Genomic DNA, 19,202 nt, shown 5'->3' with positions numbered 1-19,202 from the left:
CATGGAAAGCGGGTTCCCCTCAGTAGCTTCAAGCAATCACGTTTGAACAGAGTTGGATTAATTGGTTATAAGGTATCAGGACTGTTGTACTATTGTTTTAACTTTTAACACCATTTAATGTTGCCTTGTAGAGTTGTTCTACAGCTTGACATTTCCTCTGCTCTGTTTTTTTTTTTTTTTTTGAAGTTCTTTGAGGAAGATCGCTTGGCAGCTGTCTTTGCAGTTGGTTTTTCATTGGCAGGTATTGTTATATAGTGGTTTGGGGTAGATGCTTTTATAATACTATTGATTACGCTTGCACTTTCTTATCTTTGTGCTAATTTTCTCCCTTCTTTTTCTCTGTTATAGAAGATGGTGAAAGTGATGAGCAAGTGGTTCTTGTAAGCCAAAGTGGCACTGTCAATCGAATTAAAGTTAGGGATATTTCAATACAATCCCGCTTTGCAAGGTATGCATAGTTGTTTATACCAAAGTATTTTGTAAGCTCATTTGTTGACAGCAACAATGTCTGGGTCTATCCATGTTATCTAGTGGAATATATTCTTCCATGCACCTGTAAACATCAAATTTGCATTTCTTCAGGAATTTCTCTTCCAAAAGAAACCAAAATAAATTATCTCGTTTCTTACCACCTTTGGAAAGAGAGTTGATTGTTGATGGTCCAGAATTGATATGCTCTATAGGTTCTTGCTAGGCAGGTTTGCAACAAATTCTGGATGTGAAAACTATCCATTTTGCTTTCAGCTACAAAAAATACCGAAGTGCCTTGGTTGAATTTTGAGGGATAATGTTTATGATTTAAAGGTTGAAATATGATAACTGAAAACTGAGCTAAGTTAATCCTATAAATGGTTCCTGGCCACTTGGCTAATCTTGTATGGTAATTTTGTTAGTGTTTGCTGTCATCTCTCTCCAGGGGAGTTATTTTGATGCGGCTGGAGCATGCTGGCAAGATTCAGTCAGCTTCATTGATCTCCGCTGTGGATCCTGAATTAGAGGAATCGGCACCTGTGCCTGAACTCCTATCCGAGACATCATTATAACAAATTCTGGGGATCACTTGTATATGTCATGTGCAATTGGATCTTGGGTTAATCTTCCTCGTGCAACCTTGAAGACTTAGTTGGCTTTCCTGCTGTTAATTATTAGAGTACAAAAGGGAATGTGGGTTAGACAGTGTTGGTGCTAGCTTGTTAGCTTGATCATTGTTAACTTTTCGGATCACTGATCTAAACCTCTGAAGATCATAGCTGGAGCACGCCCTTGATGTGCAGCGTTATGAGACAACTATCATATCAAAAAAGTCTGTTCATATCATTTATTTAGACCTCTTTATGGAAAAAAAAGAGAAATCACCCTAAGTTGCTTTCAATTTTATGGTAAAATGTATCTTTTATGTTTTAATGCTAAAACTTGCCCTAAACATATTCATTGTTGGGGGTAATAGACTATGAAGTCCTAGAACATTGATTAGGGTCCTAAACCTGGATCCCGCCTGATACTCGCTTTTAAAACACGGATGTTGGACACCAAAGATGGTGAAAATTGAGTTGGGTTTCCAACCAGATTTACTTCGATTATTTTCAAAATAGATTCAAATGCCGCAGCTTATATTTAATGGACCTGATAGATCAAGTTAACATAATCTAAATCTAATTTGATTATGAATTTCATCAGAATCAGGGTAAGATGATGATGAATTCCTAGACTTTCTATAGTAATATTGCTTAAAATGCTAATATAATTGGAAACCCCAGAATGATGAGATTTCTTTTTCAAGACCCCAATCACATACCGTATACGTGTTTGCTATATAAAGACAGAGACATCTCTAGGAGTACCATCTCATGATCAAGTTTTAGCTCAGTTCTTGCCTACGTTGTTAGCACATTCAAGATGAGAAGCTCACTTCTTTTTGTGGTCTCATTCATGATTGGTCTGCTCTTGCTTTCTTCTCATGAAGGCAATGTTACACGAGGGAACGACTTCTTTCAAGGTTTTAATCTCTCAAAGCGTTGCCTTTCCCTTTACCTCTGTGAAAGCTTGTCATGTGTTCTAGACATTGTACTAGTTGGCCGGCCGGCACTTCACTGTAGGCTAGAAAAGTTTTTTTAGTCTGAAAAAAATGAATGCGCAAATGTTTCTAGTATGTTCTTTGAAATAAAAAAAATATAAATTAAAAAAGTTAATGCATATATTAAATCTAATAAATCAAAAATTATATGTGCCTCTAAAATATAAAAAGACTTGTTAATGTCAATTAAAAAATAAATTTTAACATTGACCTTGCCGAACCCGGATGAGATAATAGGAGGATCCTTTTGAATCAAAATGATAGATGAGGTCAACCTAGCGACCCACGTATTAGTCCAATAAGACCTGGTGACCAGACCATTTTTGCAGTTTTTATACATGCGAGACATCCTTCCATGAATTTGATGCATTAGGCCCCCTCCCTTAAATTTAAATTTGAGAATTAATGGTAGTTGTCTGTATATGTGCAGTGAAAGGATCGGCCACAAACCAGATGAGCAAATGTTCAAAGAATGATATTTCAGTCGCACAAGGCCCTGCCGGTACTCTCCCAGGTGGGATCTCACAATATTTAGTGGAGATCACAAACACAAATCCACGAGTACCCATTGCTGATATCCATCTCAACTTTAAGGACTTCAGCTCCGCCATCCTTGTTAGCCCTGAGATATTCAGGCGCATTGCCATGGATGACTGTCTGGTCAACGACGGAAGAGCACTAGCTCCCGGTGCAGCTCTCTCCTTCAGATACGCCAACACCAAGCAACACCCCCTTCCAGTTGTCTCAGCCCCATGTTAAGTCATCCGTAGAATTTATTTAGTTTTATGCGTTTTCAGCACTGTTGCTAGGCAAGCACTCCTCCTCTATTCTTTGCAGTCTATTCGATCGATTTAAGCAAAGCACAGATCTTTTATTTAATTCCCTCTCTCTTTAATTTCATGATGAGTTCATAACCCTTGAAGAAGACATACATGTTAAAATTTCAAGTTTGATTGCCCATTTTTTGTTTATTGATGCTTAATTTCCATTCATGTCAAGATACATACATGATAACTCAAAAATTCCATCGCTTATATAATTTTCTTCTTGTGATGTTGGATGTATATCCGGTTTATATGCTGCATCGAATTTAAAAAAACATTAACATAAAAAAATATTCAAATTATAGAAACTAAAAAATATTCAAATTATAGAAACTATATGATATTATTACTAAACCCAACTTTTACTAAACTATTTGATATTATTACTAAACCTGATTTAATAGGTTAATCTTTAAATCTTTTTACCCAACTTTTTATCTAACTAAAAATTAAAATTAATTTTTACTAATATGAGCTTTGACTGAGGTGATCGTGGCTGGAATCTCCAGTTTGAATTGAATTAGGAATTTTTACTAATTTTTAATTTAGTCCACTAACTTTCAATTTGTTTCAATTGAACTTCTAATTAATCATAAATTTTTGATCTAATGCAATTAGACCCCTACAAAACTTTAACTTCAACCTTATATTTACGCACCATTAGCAAAACAGTACGTAGTGTTGGATTTATGCAATTAAACCTCTAATTGATCATTAAACTTTCAATTTTTTCAATTTCACCCCCGGTTTTTGTTAATTAAGCCGCTATAGTTTGGCGTCTTTTATAGATTGGTTATTGGTTGAGAATTTTTTTTAATTTAGCCCTTAATTGATAAAAAAAACTTTAATTTTCTTGCAATTTGACCCCTAATTGACCCAAAAACTTCAATTTTTTTTGCAATTTAGCCCCTAATTTCAATCAATTAACTTGGTAAAAATTAAATTCGGTCTCTTCAAATTCTAATCTTCTTAATTAAGCTCAAATTAGGCTCCCAAACTTAATTTTTCACCAATTAAGCCCTAAATAAGATTAATTTGATCCATTTAAAGTATAATTAAGTCTTTATATTTAATTAAATCCTTCAATTGGATCAAATTAATTTTTAAACATAATTAAAATTTAATTTGGCCCATGATTAAATTAAATTGACCTATTAAAAATCTAATTATGTCATTAGATTTAATTTTCATGCAAATTCGTCCAATAATTATTTAATTTGACCTTAAATTTATATTTTTTCTTCATTTTTTGGCATAATAGAGTACAATTATGCAGCTTGATTCCTCGATTTACTTTCTCCATGTTGCCAACCTTTATTATTATTTTGAAAAAAAATTAATTTTTGGTGAATAATCCAGAATTAAGTTATAACAAACATAATTTACTTACTTAACGGGTTTAAGAAAAATAAATCTAGCATCATTTTTTAGAATTTCACCCAAGTCTAAGTCTATGTGTGTTTGTATATATATCCTCATTTAAAATCTAAAAATGAATGCAATTTCTATCACTAGCTTTTAATCATGTTACGAGATTTTTAAGTTTTGTAAATGTATACAAGGGAATGGACATCAATCTCCATTATTTCTCTGTTTTTTTTTCTTTTCTTTTATAGTATTACCTTCTACTTTGTTCATCTAAATTTGCAAAGAAAAAAAATATATTTTCAATTAAAAAAACATCATTTTTTTAATTTTTTTTCTATAAATGAAGTAATCTTATATTATATATTGATGCCTTCCTAGACTAGATAAAACATCACAGAATCTAAGATAACTTAATTATTGTCTCGGAAAAAAAATAAATAAGAGTACTATAACAGAATAGAAAAGACAGAAATTCATTTTAGAATTGTTCTACAAATATATTTATTTTATATTTTTATCTTTATTTCTCTAATTAACACATTTATGTCCTTTAATGAAATCCATGGAAACAATAAATCTTGTCTCTAGCAAATTTATTTAAAAACAAAAAACACAAACCAAAAGAATCTCTTCTTTTTCTTTTTTCATGGCTTTAATTTCTATTTATAATATATCATTTTTCACCCCTTATGCTGTTTCCTTTATTCCTTCTCCTTGGCAATGGTAACAAGTGATTCAATCAAGGAAGGGTACGGGAAAGATGAGAAGAGCAGCAAAGCATAAGGTGGCCCTTGCTTATCTATATATATTTGTTACCAAAACGCTGAATGTGCCATCAAGTTAATAGCCTTAATTTATCCTCCAATCAATGGATTTCATTCCAATGCCCAGTGCTGATGTTCTTGGTGTTGTCATTGCTATATCTTCAGTCGCCATCGCTGCAGCTTCTTATTATTATGTTCTCAGCAGAAAACCCAAAGGTGTGGTCTTGCACCTCCTGGTTCATGTTTTTAGGCCATGTTTTGTGCTTGTCATGGATGCTAACGTTGTTTTTTCTTGCTTTCAGGCTGCTTAGACCCTCAGAAATTCAAAGAATTCAAGCTAATTAAGAAGACACAGATTAGCCCTGACACTGCGAGGTTTAGATTTTCTCTTCCAACACCCAAATCAGTGTTGGGTCTTCCTGCTGTATCTTACGTTCTTTGCAGGTTCAAAATGTCCCTGAACCCTGTCATTTTCCATATATATTTTCAATTTGGTGGGAAAATTACGCTGAAAATCCTATACTTCAGTTGTTTTTATGCTTGTCCTTTGTGTTTTTAAACTTTACAGTTTACGTACATGGTAATTGTAAAACAGACTAAACTATAGGATGATTTACGATACAAACTATTAAATGAATAACAAGATTTGGGATGTAAACTATAATTTTAAAAATTAACAATGGTAAATATAAAAATAGCTAAACAATAGGATGATCACCGTAATTTTTTTTTCTAATTAATATTACATGTTTAATTTTGTTGAGCAGGGCAAAGGACCGTGAAGGTCAAGAAATTATAAGATCATATACACCTATCACTCTGGATTCTCAAGTTGGTTACTTTGAACTAGTTATAAAAGTAAATAGACCCTCCATCCAAATCCAAATCTTTTTAGCTATATATATATAGACACACACAGACACTAATGCTTGATTTGATGCGTGAAATGTTTTCCCCAATATATATATATATATATAGATACACACAGACACTAATGTTTGATTTGATGCGTGAAATGTTTTCCCCGAGTAGATGTATCCAGAAGGAAAGATGTCACAGCATTTCAGGGAGATGCGTGAAGGGGACTATCTAGCAGTAAAGGGACCTGAGGTGCGTGCATGAATACTCTCATTTTTCTACACCGATTATTTATAATTCATTAGACGTGAAGAAATCTTGAAGAATGTTAACAAATTAATGATCAAGTTCTTAAACAATCTACCAACAAAGATATTAATATTGTAGCAACGATATTATTAATTTGTTTGAACTATTAAACTTATTTTATTTTATTTTATTTTGGTTTGTGTTTTTAGGCTTTTAAGATCCCGTTCGATTACAAACCTGGCCAAGTTCGGGCGTTCGGAATGATCGCCGGAGGCAGTGGCATCACCCCAATGTTCCAGGTCCAGGCGTGATGACCATTGAAAAATCTTCAGTAAATTCCTTCTAGGAGTGAAATTTTAGCATTACTGATATGAATTAATTACTGTTGTTTCCTGGATCCAGCTTACCAGAGCCATACTAGAGAACCCAAAAGATAAAACCATCGTGCATCTTATTTATGCCAATACCACGTTTGAAGATATTCTTCTCAAGGTAACTCTTGCGTTTCACTTTGCTTTTGGAAGTACATTACATCTATGCAAAGGAATTAAACTGTTCGCGGATCGGGTGACTGGGTACACCATTTCAACTGAGTTATTTGGATCAATAAAAACAACATCGTTTTTATATAAATCATGTCTTGATCTGAATCAATAAATTTATTAGGTCCACTTCAACTTGCTTTTTTTCTTCTTTTTTTTAAACTCATGCAGGCCACCTGAACTCTGTCATGTTAGGTTAATGACCTGTCATGTTAGTAGGTTAACTTGTCAAATTAGAACATATATATATATATATATATATATATATATATATAAATGAGTTTGAAATGTTGAGATCTTGGATTTTGTGCAGGAAGATCTAGATGATTTCGCTAGCAAATTCCCTGATCGTTTCAAAGTTTATTATGTCCTCAGCCAGGTGAGTGTTCATATAGATTTTCACCTGACAACTATACATTATTATTATTATTATCATCATCATCTTGGCGTTGATTGTCATTATACTCTTCCAATATTTTTGGCAGCCTCCTGAAGCATGGACCGGTGGTAGTGGTCATGTATCCAAAGAAATGATTCAAAATCACTGCCCACCTCCTGCCCCTGACATCCGGGTCATTTTTTCTATTTTTAACTATCTCTATTTTTTATATATATTTTTTTATAATAAAATGCTGTCTCCTTGATGAAAACAAATCTTCTAATTGGGCTCCAACTATCAAATATTCTTCAAATTACAGATACTGAGGTGCGGGCCACCGGGCATGAGCGAGGCCGTGGCAGCTCATCTTAATGCACTTGGATACTCATCCTCCATGCAATACGATTTCTTCTGATTTATCATTACGTATTGCCGAATATGTACTTTCTCTAGCTTTCGCGAAGACTTGCAATGCAAATTGGCACCAACTAGGGTTTGTCCCCTGCTAGTTGCCATTTGTCAGCGTAAACCTACCCTCATATATACCATGCTTGTCTGTAAAAAGAAACTTGATTCAAACCCGGCATCGCACGGGCCAATAATCAAATAAAAATTATTTTAGTAAAAATATTGTTATTAATTAACTCGGTGTAATTTATTTTGTAAATTCTCAATAAAAGTCAGATTTTAATTTTAACTGTTTTCGCTTATATATGTATATATAGCCAAACTCAATAAAAATATTGAATTGATATTTAACCGGTAATATGAAAATGACTAGCGTCCAACCAGTAATGCTTGCTAGAATCGGGAGGGAAAAAGGAAGGAGGTTAGAAATAATTTACAACAAAAGCAACAGTGTACAAGTAAGCTGCAGTTGGCTGGATGGAGGGCCAGGCTTGCAAAGTCAACAGTCTTATAATCAATTGATTTAAAGCTTTATAAATGGATCCAAGGAGAAGGAATGGACATCTGTCTCCATTCTTCTTCCTTTTCTTTTATAGTATTATCTTCTTCTTCGTTAATCTAAATTTGCAATCTGATTTGATTCTGTAAGGAAAAAAATGTAGAAAAGATAAGGGTGTTGTCTTTCCAATGACGTGGTGTAGTGTTAAAGCGATTGAAATTTACATAGTAAGTTTTGAGTTCAAATCTAGATAGTTGTGGTTTTATTCACTCATTTAAATCCATGAAATACACTTTTTATTTAAATAATGAGTAGGATTTCTTAAATCCTAAAAAAAAAATGAAAATGCTAGAATAAAAATGACAAAAATTTATTTTAGAATTGTTCTAAGAATATATTTATGTTATGTTGCTAGCTTTATTTCTCTAATTAAACGCATTTATGCCTTCTAATGAAATCCAAGGAAACAATAAATCTTGTCACTACTTACCAAATTGAAAAACAAACACAAACCAAAAGAATCTCTTCGTTTTCTTTTTTCATGGCTTTAATTTCTATTTATAATATATTCTTTTTTAACCCTTTATGCTCTTTCCTTTATTCCTTCTCCTTGGCAATGGTAACAAGTGATTCAATCAAGGAAGGGTACGGGAAAGATGAGAAGAGCAGCAAAGCATAAGGTGGCCCTTGCTTATATATATTTGTTGCCAAAACGCTGAATGAGCCATCAAATTAATAGCCTTTATCCAATCAATGGATTTCATGGCAATGCCCAGTGCTGATGTTCTTGGTGTTCTCATTGCTATATTTTCAGTCGCCGCCATCGCTGCAGCTTCTTCTTATTTTTTTCTCGGCAGAAAACCCAAAGGTGTGGTTTTGCACCTGTTGGTTCATGTTTTAGGACATGTTTCATGTTTGTCATGGATGCTAATGTTGTTTCTCTTGCTCTTAGGCTGCTTAGACCCTCAGAGATTCAAAGAATTCAAGCTAATCAAGAAGACACAGATTAGCCCTAATTCTGCGAGGTTTAGATTTTCTCTTCCTACACCCAAATCAGTGTTGGGTCTTCCTGTTGGAACCCATGTTGTCTGCAGGTTCAAAATGTCCCTTAACTCTGTCATTTTCCATATATGTATTATCAATTTACGATGGATCATCAATTTTTTGGGAAAATTACGCTGAAAATCCTATAGTTTAGTTGTTTTTATATTCATCCTTTGTGTTTTTAAACTCTATAGTTTACATCCTTAGTAATCGTAAAACAGTCTAAACTGTAATATTATTTAAGATATAAACTACTATGGGAATAAGAAAATTTATGATAGAAACTATAATTTTTAAAAACCTGGATAATAAATATGAAATATAAAGTAAGTTAAACTATAAGATGTTCATTGTGATTTTTTCTAATTAATATTACATGCTTTTTTTCTTCTTTTTTTGCATTGTGATTTTTTCTAATTAATATTACATTTTTTTTTCTTTTTTTTTTTGAGTAGGGGAAAGGACAGTGAAGGTCAAGAAGTTACAAGACCATACACACCTATTACTCTGGATTCTCAAGTTGGTTACTTTGAACTAGTTGTAAAAGTAAATATTCCCTCCATCCAAATCTTTATGTGTGTGTGTGTGTGTGTGTAATACTGGCCGGGTCATTCATCGTCGGTGAAATAGACGAGCAGCCCGGCGTGATTTAAATCGTGAAATGTTTTCTCCAAGTAGATGTATCCAAAAGGAAGGATGTCACACCATTACAGGGAGATGCGTGAAGGAGACTATCTAGCAGTGAAGGGACCTCAGGTGCGTGCATACTCTCATTTTTCTACACCGATTACTTACTATTCATTCGCTATATGTGAAGAAATCTTGAAGAACGTTAACAAATTAATGATTAAGTTCTCAAGCAATTTGCCATAAAAAATATTAATATTGTAACCAACGATATTATTAATTTGTTGGAACCATTAAACTGATTTTTGTGTGTGTGTTTTTATGCTTTTAAGGGCCGGTTCAATTACCAACGCGGCGAAGTTCGGGCGTTAGGAATGATCGCCGGAGGCAGTGGCATCACCCCAATGTTCCAGGTCCAGGCGTGATGACCATTGAAAAATCTTCAGTAAATTCCTTCTAGGAGTGAAATTTTAGCATTACTGATATGAATTAATTACTGTTGTTTCCTGGATCCAGCTTACCAGAGCCATACTAGAGAACCCAAAAGATAAAACCATCGTGCATCTTATTTATGCCAATACCACGTTTGAAGATATTCTTCTCAAGGTAACTCTTGCATGAATGGATATATATAAATATATAATGAGTTTGAAATGTTGAAGTTTTGGATTTTGTGCAGGAAGATCTAGATGACTTCGCGAGCAAATTCCCCGATCGTTTCAAAGTTTATTACGTCCTCAGCCGGGTGGGTTTACATATATGGTTTCTCCTCGCTGCTATGGATCCTGCTTGAATCAGGATCCAATATTATTAAATTTTGTTAAAGTAAAAGCCAATATATAATTTATTTATGTATTTAATAACATATATAATTTAAAATAATTAAATACAAAATTAAATATTGATAAAACTTTGAATCCCATATACTATACTAATGTTATAAAATTAAAATATCTTCTATTATACTCTCGTTAAGTTTGATTATACAACTAGATCTAATACTGATGGGATTCGACATTAATGATCTTGCATTCAAAACTATTTTGATTATCCATTCTCTAAATTTTCTCTTTATCATGTAACAAAAATTATTATTATTTTCACCTCACAACTATGTATTATTATTATTATTATTATTTTCTTGGCATTGATTGTCAATATACTCTTCCAAAATTTTGGCAGCCTCCTGAAGCATGGACCGGTGGTGGTGGTCATGTATCCGAAGAAATGATTCAAAATCACTGCCCGCCTCCTGCCCCTGACATTCGGGTCAATTTTGTTTTTAATTATCTCTATTTTTTATTACATATCATGGGGGAAAAAGGAACCATGGTTTTTTTTTTATATTTATTTATAGCAAGATTATGGTCTCTTGGATGAAAACAATTTTCTAATTGGGCTACAACTATCATATATCCTTCAAATTACAGATATTGAGGTGCGGACCACCAGGCATGAACAAGGCCATGGCAGCTCATCTTAATGCACTCGGATACACATCCTCCATGCAATATGAGTTCTGATGGATCATTACGTATTTCTGTATATTTATTTTCTCTAGCTTTCTCTAATTATCAAGAAGATATGCAATGCAAATTGGCACCAACTAGGGTTTTATCACCTGTTAATGACCACTTATTTAAGAATTTGTCAGCGTAAACCTATCCTAGTGCTAGATTTTTTTGTAAAATTAGAGCTCTTGGTTTCTATGTTTTGCTAGATATATCCTTCGCATGAACCCATTTTGTAGCACTCATAACTTAACCAGCTAGCCCTTGGGCTTTAAATTAGACTTTTAAATCAATGAAAAATTATAAAATGCAATTCAAAATTGTAGTGCAAATAAGGATGGGATCGGGAAAAGATGGAATGGTGGGGGTAAGAACACACAGTAAAGTAAAAGGCAAGAGTCGGCAGTGGGCCTTGTTGTTGATAAATTGCTTGCATTGCTAACGAAAGAAGTGAAACTATTGAAAGGCGTGAATGATGAATTGGTAGATGTAAAAGATGAATTGGAAGTCATCCGTGCTCTCCTGAAAGATGCAGATTCAAAATCTGAGAAGAAGGCGTCGGGGAGGGCGTGAAAGTTTATTGGTGAACCAAATAAGAAGCTCATCACATTGAAGATATTTCATCAATGATTACATGTTTCATGTGGCAAGACATCCTGATCATCGATGTCGATTCCTAACGTAGAATTTCTTCTTTTATTAAAACATTCAATTCGCGCCGTGATATAGCTTCAGAGATCAAAGATATCAAAACATCACTTTCTAGTCAAAGAGCATCGAGTAGGAGCAGCAACGCAAGAAGAGGATTAATGCATCAGCCTCGGCTGAGTTTTCTTTTCACTGAAGAAGCTGAGCTTGTTGGGATTGAGTCTCCTAGAGATGAATTGATAAGCTACTTAGTAAGTGGAGTTTATCAAAGGATAGTGATCGGAGTTGTTGGTGTGGGAAAAACCACACTGGCCAAGAAAGTACATGACAACCACCGGGTGAAAGAGAACTTCCGATACCATTCTTGGATCACCGTGTCTCAATCATATGATACGAGGGAGCTACTAAGGAATATCCTGAAGAGATTCGATGAAGCGAAGAATGAGCCTTTTCATGATAGAGTTGTTACAATGGACGAGGAGTTGTTGATCAAGGAGATTAGAGAATATTAACGACAAGAACCATTTTTGGTTGTATTTGACGATGCATGGGAAATTGGATTTTGGGGAACACGGAGCATGCGTTGTTAGATCATGATAATGGCAGTAGAATATTGGCTACAACAAGAAATGAGGATGTTGCTAATTTTAGTACAGGATCTTCATTGGTTCATGTCTATCGTATAGAACCTTCAACTCAGAAGGGGGCATGGGATCTCTTCTGCAACAAAGCATTCAGGTTTGAGTTTAAAGGGCAATGTCCAAAAGATCTGGAGGAATTGTCACGCGACATTGTTAGAAGATGTGGAGGATTACCGCCACGAGCAATTGTGACTGTTAGTGGACTTCTAGCTACCAAAGAAAAGACCATTCTTGAATGGAAAAAAGCTCTTAGAGGCCCGATCTGCAATGGTGAGTGACCCATATATTGATAATGTCACTAACATTCTATCTCTCACCTACGGTGATCTGCCTTACCACCCCCAATCTTGTTTCTTATATTTTGGCATGTGTCCTGAGGATTTTCCCATTAAACTTGGAAGAATAATTCAACTATGGGTAGCTGAGGGTTTTGTACAAGAAAAACCAGGAATGACACTAGAGGAGGTTGGAGAAGAATACTTCAATGAACTCATTCGTCGAAGTTTGGTTCAAGTGGATAAAGTTAGTTTGAAAGGAACTCCCAAAACATGTCTTGTTCATGATTTGGTACATGATGTCATTCTTTCCAAGTCAAAGGAGCCGAGTCTCCGCCATGTTTCCAGTAGTTTCTCAACCTTCGAAGGCATAGCGCGACATCTCTCCATAAGCAACAGAGGAAGCAACACTCAAAATATTATCACCAAGTCTCAAACTCGCACTGTTGTAGCTTTTAACGAAGTAAAGCTGCAAGAAGGCCACAATGTCAGTAATATTTACAAAATTTAAGCTTTTGACTACATTAGATTTTGGTAACTGTCCAATAGACCACCTTCCCAAAAAGGTGGGAAATTTGATACATCTAAGAAATTTAAACTTACCAGAGCAGCAAAACTTCCAACATCGATAAGAAAGCTTCATGACCTGGAGTCCTTGGATTTGAGAAATTCTTTCGTGGAGGAGTTGCCAGTTGAGATCAGTACGTTCCCTGAATTGCGACATCTTTTGGCTGATGATAGAAAGACTCGGGCATTGAAGATACATGGCAGCATTAAGCATTTGGAGTTCTTGCAAACGTTGTTTCTAATTAAAGTGGACCGTGATTTAAGCTTGAGCAATGATGGCCTACAAGTGTCGACGAAGATGAGGAAATTGGGGATCATCAATTTGAAAAGAGAACATGGAAGGTATCTATGCACTGCATTAGAGAAGATGACTTACCTGCGGTCGCTACTTGCTTTTTCAATCAATCCCAGGAGTGAGATTATTCAAGTCCAATCAATATCTTCTCCTCCTCTTCAGCTGCAAAGTCTCCTAGTTGGATTCCCAAACTAAACAATCTGGCTGAACTGAGTTTGAGTTTTACAAACTTGATGGATGATTCCATTAAAGTCCCTCAAGCTCTGCCCAATCTAAATTATCTTGCACTTGCACGGGCATACAACGGAGAGAAGATGCATTTTGAAGGAGGAGGGTTTCAGAAACTCAAGTTTCTCTCTCTTGCAGGCTTGAGCAATCTGAATGAAATGTTAATAAACGAAGGAGCATTGTCACTTCTTAAAAGGCTAGAAATGGGACCCTGCCCAAAACTAAATAAGGTGCCCTCTGCAAATCAAAACTTGAGGTATCTCAAAGATTTATCGTTCGCAGGGATGACAAATGAGTTCACTCATAGATTGTCACGGCAATAATCCGAGATAGTGAGGCACATACCGATTCTCCGATATGATGCTACTTATGATCCCAATGATGAAGGATCTTATGGAGCATTTGGATGAAGAATCAACATGAGCTAACATTTATGAGATTACAGGCATGCTGCATCCCTTTAGAATTTACTTCTTTAAAACGGTACCAAGTTAATTAATAATATTAGCATAACTTTTGATATTTCTACATGTATGTTGTTGCTTGGATATGTACATGTTGCACGGACTTCAGACTGTCAATCAACCTTAGAGTAATGCAAAGTCAGCCCTGCTAAAAACTTGGCGAGAAGGTATAGTCAGCATCAGCTGGATGGAACACGGCAGATGTGTCTTTTTAATGTTTCAGGGGAGACTAGTTCTTCTCTTCAGTAAAACCTTTTTCGAGTTTGTAATTTGGTTAATCTGTTTCAAGTGGTAAGAACACTGGCATGTAGAATTCATGAAATGTCTGTCCATGCATGTGTTGTTACCAACCATTGAATATGATAGGATCATCTAGTAATGTGCTCGGAAAAATATGTGAGCTCTTCATGAATCTAATACAATAGAACTTAAGAGAATTAATTAATGTCATTTCTTTTTTGTTAATCCAAGAATTTTATGGATGGTGTATGATGATCTATGCAAATCTTGGGCTGTCAAGCATTTGAAGCGAGATGATTTTATGATCCAATAAACTTTGAAACGACAACTTTTACGAAGAGCAACGATGTTAATGATAAATGTCTGGCCAAAATTCTGGCGCTGTGGTTGTACCTATTCAATCTGAATGGCTACCACAATCCATCCATACCATTCCAAATTTTCATTCTCTTCATGACTCCAATCCATTTGTTGACAAACTTTAATGCAAAACTGAATATAATTAATAAGAGAGTGAACGGTTTATAATGCTTTGCAATCTTAGTCAATGATTTCTCCTTCTTCAACCCTATAAACTTCGTCAACAAGATCACATTTTCCCATGACAAAACCATTCCCTGGCTCCACTTGAGCATCATGTTCGTCGCCATCATCTCTATCACCAAAATCCTCAGCTATTGTATTGTTCGGAACTTCGGAGTCTTCTTTGCCAACAAGTGAAGGTTTTTCTTCCAGTGGCTCATCCTTGCAACCATCTTCTTTAACCGCTACCAAAGGAAACTTCAAAGGCTTATCTGACCAATCCTTGAAGAAAGAGTTCACCACCATGAACCTAAAAACCTGCAACAACCGGTGCTTATCCCTCTTTATATCTGCACAAAGAAGCTTCTCCAACAGCGTTGGCTTCCTATCCTCGTTTTCTAATCCAAGCTGCATGTCGGACCGACCTTTTCTCTTGTATCTTCCTCTTCTATCATGCTTGTTCCAGAATCTCCCCTTCTTAGTCATGGACCTTCTGTTATCTTCCCTTCCATGCTCTTGTTTCTCTGAATCTAACAGATGGTGTGGTGGTATTTCTGCAGCTTCAACTCCTAGCTTCTCTGAATCTAACAGATAGCTTAGTGGTGTTTCTGCAACTTCAACTCCTAACTTCTCTGAATCTAACATGTATTCTGGTGGTATTTCAGCAACTTCAACTCCTAGCTCAGCCTGCTTTGCCAAAATCTCCTTGAGTTGCTGCATGAAACATTTCCAAGAAATTACCAAATGCTGAAGCATGTTGTAGTTCAAGAATTTTCAATAGTTCCTTGATATAGATTTGCATCACCTTATGAAAACCAACCAATCCTTTCATAATATAAATGAAATGCATACTTTTGATAAGCATATTGTGAAATTTTCCCAATTATTACTGGCATTAAGTAGATTTTTAATCCAAATAACTATAGAAAGGCCATTCTTCCTCTCTTTCACCCCTATTATAAAATGAGATTTCTTGTGATGAATGATATAATCATCCGTTTAAACACCAGTTTCTGTGCATTGCAAATATGGGCACCCCAGATGTTATGATCAACAGTATAACCAAGTGACAGCCTTAGTTTTCTCCTAACCACTCCAATCTAACTCTTCACACCAACTTATCATCAAATTTTCTTGGCAGAGCATTTAGCACCTACATGACAGTAAAAGATCACTTTCCATGAGAACGTAGGCTAGACTATAGACTTCATTTATTGTTCTACATGACAGATAGACATCCAAACATTTCAAAAATACTAATTACCAAAACCAATAGGTGAGAGAAAATTCTGTATAAGGCTATAATTTGGGACAGGATAGAAACCTATGCTGTGGAATAAAATGTAACATGGCAGAATGCCATTTTTCACTGACATATATGCTTAGCCAGAGAAACATGATCGTCCATTTAGAAGAACATATTAAACAAACAAGATCTTGTCAAGTGGCACTGGTGTTGAAAGCATGAGATAAAGGTCTTCTCTTCAAGGTTATGAGCCAAATATACAACACAATAGAAACAATGAAAAATAGAGTACCTTGCGACGAAAGTTGGCCTCTTTATCAATGACCCCAGAGTCTATTAGCTTTTCAGTCTGCTTCTGCAAGTGTCAAGTTCATGATCAACTCAATTATGTAAGATAATAATTAAATTAATGCAGCAGAATGATACAGAACATGATCGAACCTTCTCTATGTTGGTTTTTGTTGGGAAGTGCTTCCTACGTGATTCACGCCATTGTTTGATTTCTTGTTCCGTGTATATATGAGTTCTGCTAGGTTTACAAATGTACAGAGTTGAACGAACAAACAAAAAAATTCCGTGCAGAAATTGGTGTTGCAAAAGTGGATATTGAGCAAGCGAAAGAGGCATATAATACATCATAAGAATGATCTGCAGTACATAATCTTGGGGTGAACTAAGCGACTTCAGAGAAAAGGCATAAATGGAAAATGCAGTTTTTACTTTTTTATTTGACAGAATGCTGTAACTATTTATTACAATTGTCCAAACAAGCTAGAGCAAAGATAGTCCAATTTCATATTTCAAGTCACCCTGCAATCAATTTGAGTGTGACCTCTTGAACAGAGGAGGCCACACAAGCAGCCTACTCTAAATCAACACCCCACCCACCTGCTAGCTTGAATCACAATATGAGATCAGCCAAACATAACTCTTTCTCAAATTGATCAGTAATGTTTAAGGGATAGATCAGCAAAATTACCTTTTCTGTTCCGTAGCTTGGTTTGAAGGATCAGAGCGACCAAATTTAGCTGCCCTCTCATTGCCTTTCCCTATTACATTTTTAGAGCACAAAGGTTAAACCAACTATCTCCATCAAGACACACAAGGAAGAGGTAATCTTGTAGCAAGGTCTACGATCACAAACCTTTTCCACCATGTTTATTAGAAAACCCAAGCTTTCTCTTTCCATTATCCATGCGATGGAACTCGGATTTCTGATGCCTACAGAAAATGAATTTCAGATGGTTATGAGACACTGCATATAGTAGGAGAAGTACTTAGAACAAAATTTCCAACACACACCCTGATTGTGATTGCTCTCTTTGTGGATTATTTTTGAAGTTTTTGCCAGAAAAGATTCCTCGTTTGGGATATGGAGTACTACCCTGGCCATTTTTAGCAGGATTACCCTACATCAAGAACAGAACACTTAACTTCACCATCTTGGAAAGTAATTGTTTGGGAATGCACAATAAGGTAAAAAAAAAGAAGAAGAAGAAAAAGCATGGACAAAACCATAAAAAGATTTGGAAGAAGATGCCATATACAAGAAAAGCCAAACAATTAAATTGCAAGGCAGTTGACCTCAAATAATAAGGTAGTGAAGCAACTTAGAAAACATGCGGCTACATGAGTGATAGTATACTAAAGCATGGAAAACGTATAAAAAAAACTATGACTATTGGATTGCATAAATCACATGAGCTCAGAAAGAAATCATCCAAGTTAAAAACAACAAGTACACAACAATGGCGGCTTTTAATCACAGCTGAAATGTAGTTACCTGCCACCTATTGTAAGCAGAGGGTTGCAAGTTCTGACTTTGCTGAGATGTAAATGGGTTCCCTTGCACTTGCTGAGTTGCAGCTGGCAAAGGCTTTGGTCCATTTGCAGCCATTGGAGGCATTGCAAATTTCTCACTTTGTTGTGATGCTGGCGAGATCCCTTCCACTTGCTGAGTTGCAACATGCAATGGATTTGACCCATTTGTACCCACCGCAGGCATTACGAAGTTCTGATTTTTCTGTGTTGCAGACAAGTTCCCTTGCATTTGCTGATTTTCAAAAGAGAATTGTTTCGATCCATTTGCACCGGTTGTCGGCATTACAAAATTTGGCTGGTTTGGCTTAACTTGTTGATTTACGAAAAAGTTTGGACTTTGAGCACCTACCACTTGGTGACTACTTGAAGGGACATTAAAGGAACCAACTTGAGAAGTCATTGGCATTTGCATAGGCATAACAGGGTTCATCATATTCTGCATTGGATTTTGCAACAAACCCATATTTTGATTGATTTGTTGAGGCAAATTGGAGAAACCAGGACCAAACAGCTCTCCTTGCAATTGATTTACTTGATTCATCAACATCTTTAAAGCATTCAACTTGTTGACCTGATTTTGTAACTGAAGGATAGCCAGATCATTAGGTCCACTCACTAAACCATGTTGTTGATTGATTAAAGGTGGCATATTAGGCATGGCTTGTCCATTTCTTAAAGGGGTATTTGAATGATTAAAAGGAGTTGGGATTTGAGGATTGACTAAACCCAGCTGAGGTTGCATTGAATTTGTTAAAGAAGGATTTGCTGAAAATCCCTGATAAATCCAACAAACAAGAAAGAAAAAACCAAAAACAGTTCAAAATTAGAACAAAGAAAAACCCTTTAACATACAAAATTATCAGAGACAGTGAGTGCGATAGAGGAAGGGTGGAGTACCTGTTGATTATAAGGAGTAGTGTTGCCCTTTTGTTTGTGGTGTCTAGGACGACGGGAATTGAAGAAAGGTTCCATCTTTAAGCATCAAGACTGCTACTTTACACAATGCGGTAAGCAAGAAGACAGGGTATTAGGGTTTAGGCTTTAACAGAAGGATGGTGGGCTTATGTTTCCAGGGTACCACCTATTTTTTGTCTTATAGACAAAAGGC

General features: G+C 35.5%; 5 protein-coding genes across 7 annotated transcripts in view; 4 read left to right on the top strand and 1 right to left on the bottom strand.

Moving 5' to 3' along the window:
• The window catches only part of LOC105141076 (DNA gyrase subunit A, chloroplastic/mitochondrial-like), a 14,138-nt gene extending 12,821 nt beyond the window's left edge, over window positions 1–1,317 (top strand). The window contains exons 25-28 of the mRNA XM_011048171.1: window positions 13–72; window positions 187–241; window positions 349–448; window positions 917–1,317. Coding sequence (XP_011046473.1) covers window positions 13–72; window positions 187–241; window positions 349–448; window positions 917–1,043 — 342 coding nt within the window. The 3' untranslated portion in view covers window positions 1,044–1,317. The remainder of the gene's footprint in view (window positions 1–12; window positions 73–186; window positions 242–348; window positions 449–916) is intronic.
• Window positions 1,318–1,665: 348 nt separating this feature from the next.
• On the top strand, window positions 1,666–2,915 carry LOC105141078 (uncharacterized protein At1g05835-like). Its single transcript, XM_011048173.1, has 3 exons — window positions 1,666–1,684; window positions 1,781–1,963; window positions 2,505–2,915. The coding sequence occupies exons 2-3, from the start codon at window positions 1,897–1,899 to the stop codon at window positions 2,831–2,833; spliced, it is 396 nt and encodes a 131-aa protein (XP_011046475.1). The 5' UTR covers window positions 1,666–1,684; window positions 1,781–1,896; the 3' UTR covers window positions 2,834–2,915.
• A 2,208-nt stretch (window positions 2,916–5,123) lies between these two features.
• LOC105141075 (NADH--cytochrome b5 reductase 1-like) lies at window positions 5,124–11,343 on the top strand. Of its 3 annotated transcripts, none has more exons than XM_011048169.1 (9): window positions 5,124–5,246; window positions 8,918–9,059; window positions 9,465–9,555; window positions 9,688–9,765; window positions 9,969–10,049; window positions 10,153–10,242; window positions 10,316–10,381; window positions 10,819–10,905; window positions 11,067–11,343. In XM_011048169.1, the coding sequence occupies exons 1-9, from the start codon at window positions 5,135–5,137 to the stop codon at window positions 11,157–11,159; spliced, it is 840 nt and encodes a 279-aa protein (XP_011046471.1). In that variant the 5' UTR covers window positions 5,124–5,134; the 3' UTR covers window positions 11,160–11,343. The 3 variants fall into 3 exon arrangements, with proteins under 3 accessions (XP_011046471.1, XP_011046470.1, XP_011046469.1); XM_011048168.1 differs by lacking the exons at window positions 8,918–9,059; window positions 9,465–9,555; window positions 9,688–9,765; ... (3 more) ...; window positions 10,819–10,905; window positions 11,067–11,343 and adding exons at window positions 5,333–5,474; window positions 5,798–5,888; window positions 6,063–6,140; ... (3 more) ...; window positions 7,165–7,251; window positions 7,378–7,523; XM_011048167.1 differs by lacking the exon at window positions 5,124–5,246 and adding an exon at window positions 8,562–8,833 and having other exon boundaries at window positions 11,067–11,342.
• A 999-nt stretch (window positions 11,344–12,342) lies between these two features.
• On the top strand, window positions 12,343–14,211 carry LOC105141157 (putative disease resistance protein RGA3). Its single transcript, XM_011048292.1, has 4 exons — window positions 12,343–12,706; window positions 13,278–13,620; window positions 13,707–14,031; window positions 14,131–14,211. The coding sequence occupies exons 1-4, from the start codon at window positions 12,343–12,345 to the stop codon at window positions 14,209–14,211; spliced, it is 1,113 nt and encodes a 370-aa protein (XP_011046594.1).
• Window positions 14,212–14,834: 623 nt separating this feature from the next.
• Window positions 14,835–19,184, bottom strand: LOC105141074 (uncharacterized). The gene is made up of 8 exons (XM_011048165.1): window positions 18,992–19,184; window positions 18,057–18,869; window positions 17,576–17,682; window positions 17,418–17,494; window positions 17,253–17,322; window positions 16,715–16,799; window positions 16,566–16,628; window positions 14,835–15,741 (listed from the first exon to the last, which is right to left on the bottom strand). The coding sequence occupies exons 1-8, from the start codon at window positions 19,064–19,066 to the stop codon at window positions 15,046–15,048; spliced, it is 1,986 nt and encodes a 661-aa protein (XP_011046467.1). The 5' UTR covers window positions 19,067–19,184; the 3' UTR covers window positions 14,835–15,045.
• Between the last annotated feature and the right edge of the window lie 18 nt (window positions 19,185–19,202).

The sequence above is a fragment of the Populus euphratica genome, unplaced genomic scaffold (genome assembly GCF_000495115.2).
Source record: "Populus euphratica unplaced genomic scaffold, PopEup_1.0 scaffold250.1, whole genome shotgun sequence".
Lineage (NCBI taxonomy): Eukaryota > Viridiplantae > Streptophyta > Magnoliopsida > Malpighiales > Salicaceae > Populus > Populus euphratica.
Note: the sequence above shows the minus strand (reverse complement) of the source record. Positions and strands in the feature narration are given on the sequence as shown.

Bases quoted from the DNA above. Each gene is read 5' to 3' on its own strand.
- LOC105141074 (XM_011048165.1), bottom strand. From the start codon at position 19,066: ATGGAACCTTTCTTCAATTCCCGTCGTCCTAGACACCACAAACAAAAG. The intron at 17,683-18,056 runs GTAACTACATTT...TTCTTGATGTAG, and splicing joins CTGCTTACAATAGGTGGCAG to GGTAATCCTGCTAAAAATGG. The intron at 17,495-17,575 runs GTGTGTGTTGGA...CATTTTCTGTAG, and splicing joins AGAGAGCAATCACAATCAGG to GCATCAGAAATCCGAGTTCC.
- LOC105141157 (XM_011048292.1), top strand. From the start codon at position 12,343: ATGGGAAATTGGATTTTGGGGAACACGGAGCATGCGTTGTTAGATCAT. The intron at 12,707-13,277 runs GTGAGTGACCCA...CTTCCCAAAAAG, and splicing joins TAGAGGCCCGATCTGCAATG to GTGGGAAATTTGATACATCT. The intron at 13,621-13,706 runs GTATCTATGCAC...AGATTATTCAAG, and splicing joins TTGAAAAGAGAACATGGAAG to TCCAATCAATATCTTCTCCT.
- LOC105141078 (XM_011048173.1), top strand. From the start codon at position 1,897: ATGAGAAGCTCACTTCTTTTTGTGGTCTCATTCATGATTGGTCTGCTC. The intron at 1,964-2,504 runs GCAATGTTACAC...GTATATGTGCAG, and splicing joins CTTGCTTTCTTCTCATGAAG to TGAAAGGATCGGCCACAAAC.
- LOC105141075 (XM_011048167.1), top strand. From the start codon at position 8,719: ATGGATTTCATGGCAATGCCCAGTGCTGATGTTCTTGGTGTTCTCATT. The intron at 9,060-9,464 runs GTTCAAAATGTC...TTTTTTGAGTAG, and splicing joins GGAACCCATGTTGTCTGCAG to GGGAAAGGACAGTGAAGGTC. The intron at 10,382-10,818 runs GTGGGTTTACAT...AAATTTTGGCAG, and splicing joins TTTATTACGTCCTCAGCCGG to CCTCCTGAAGCATGGACCGG.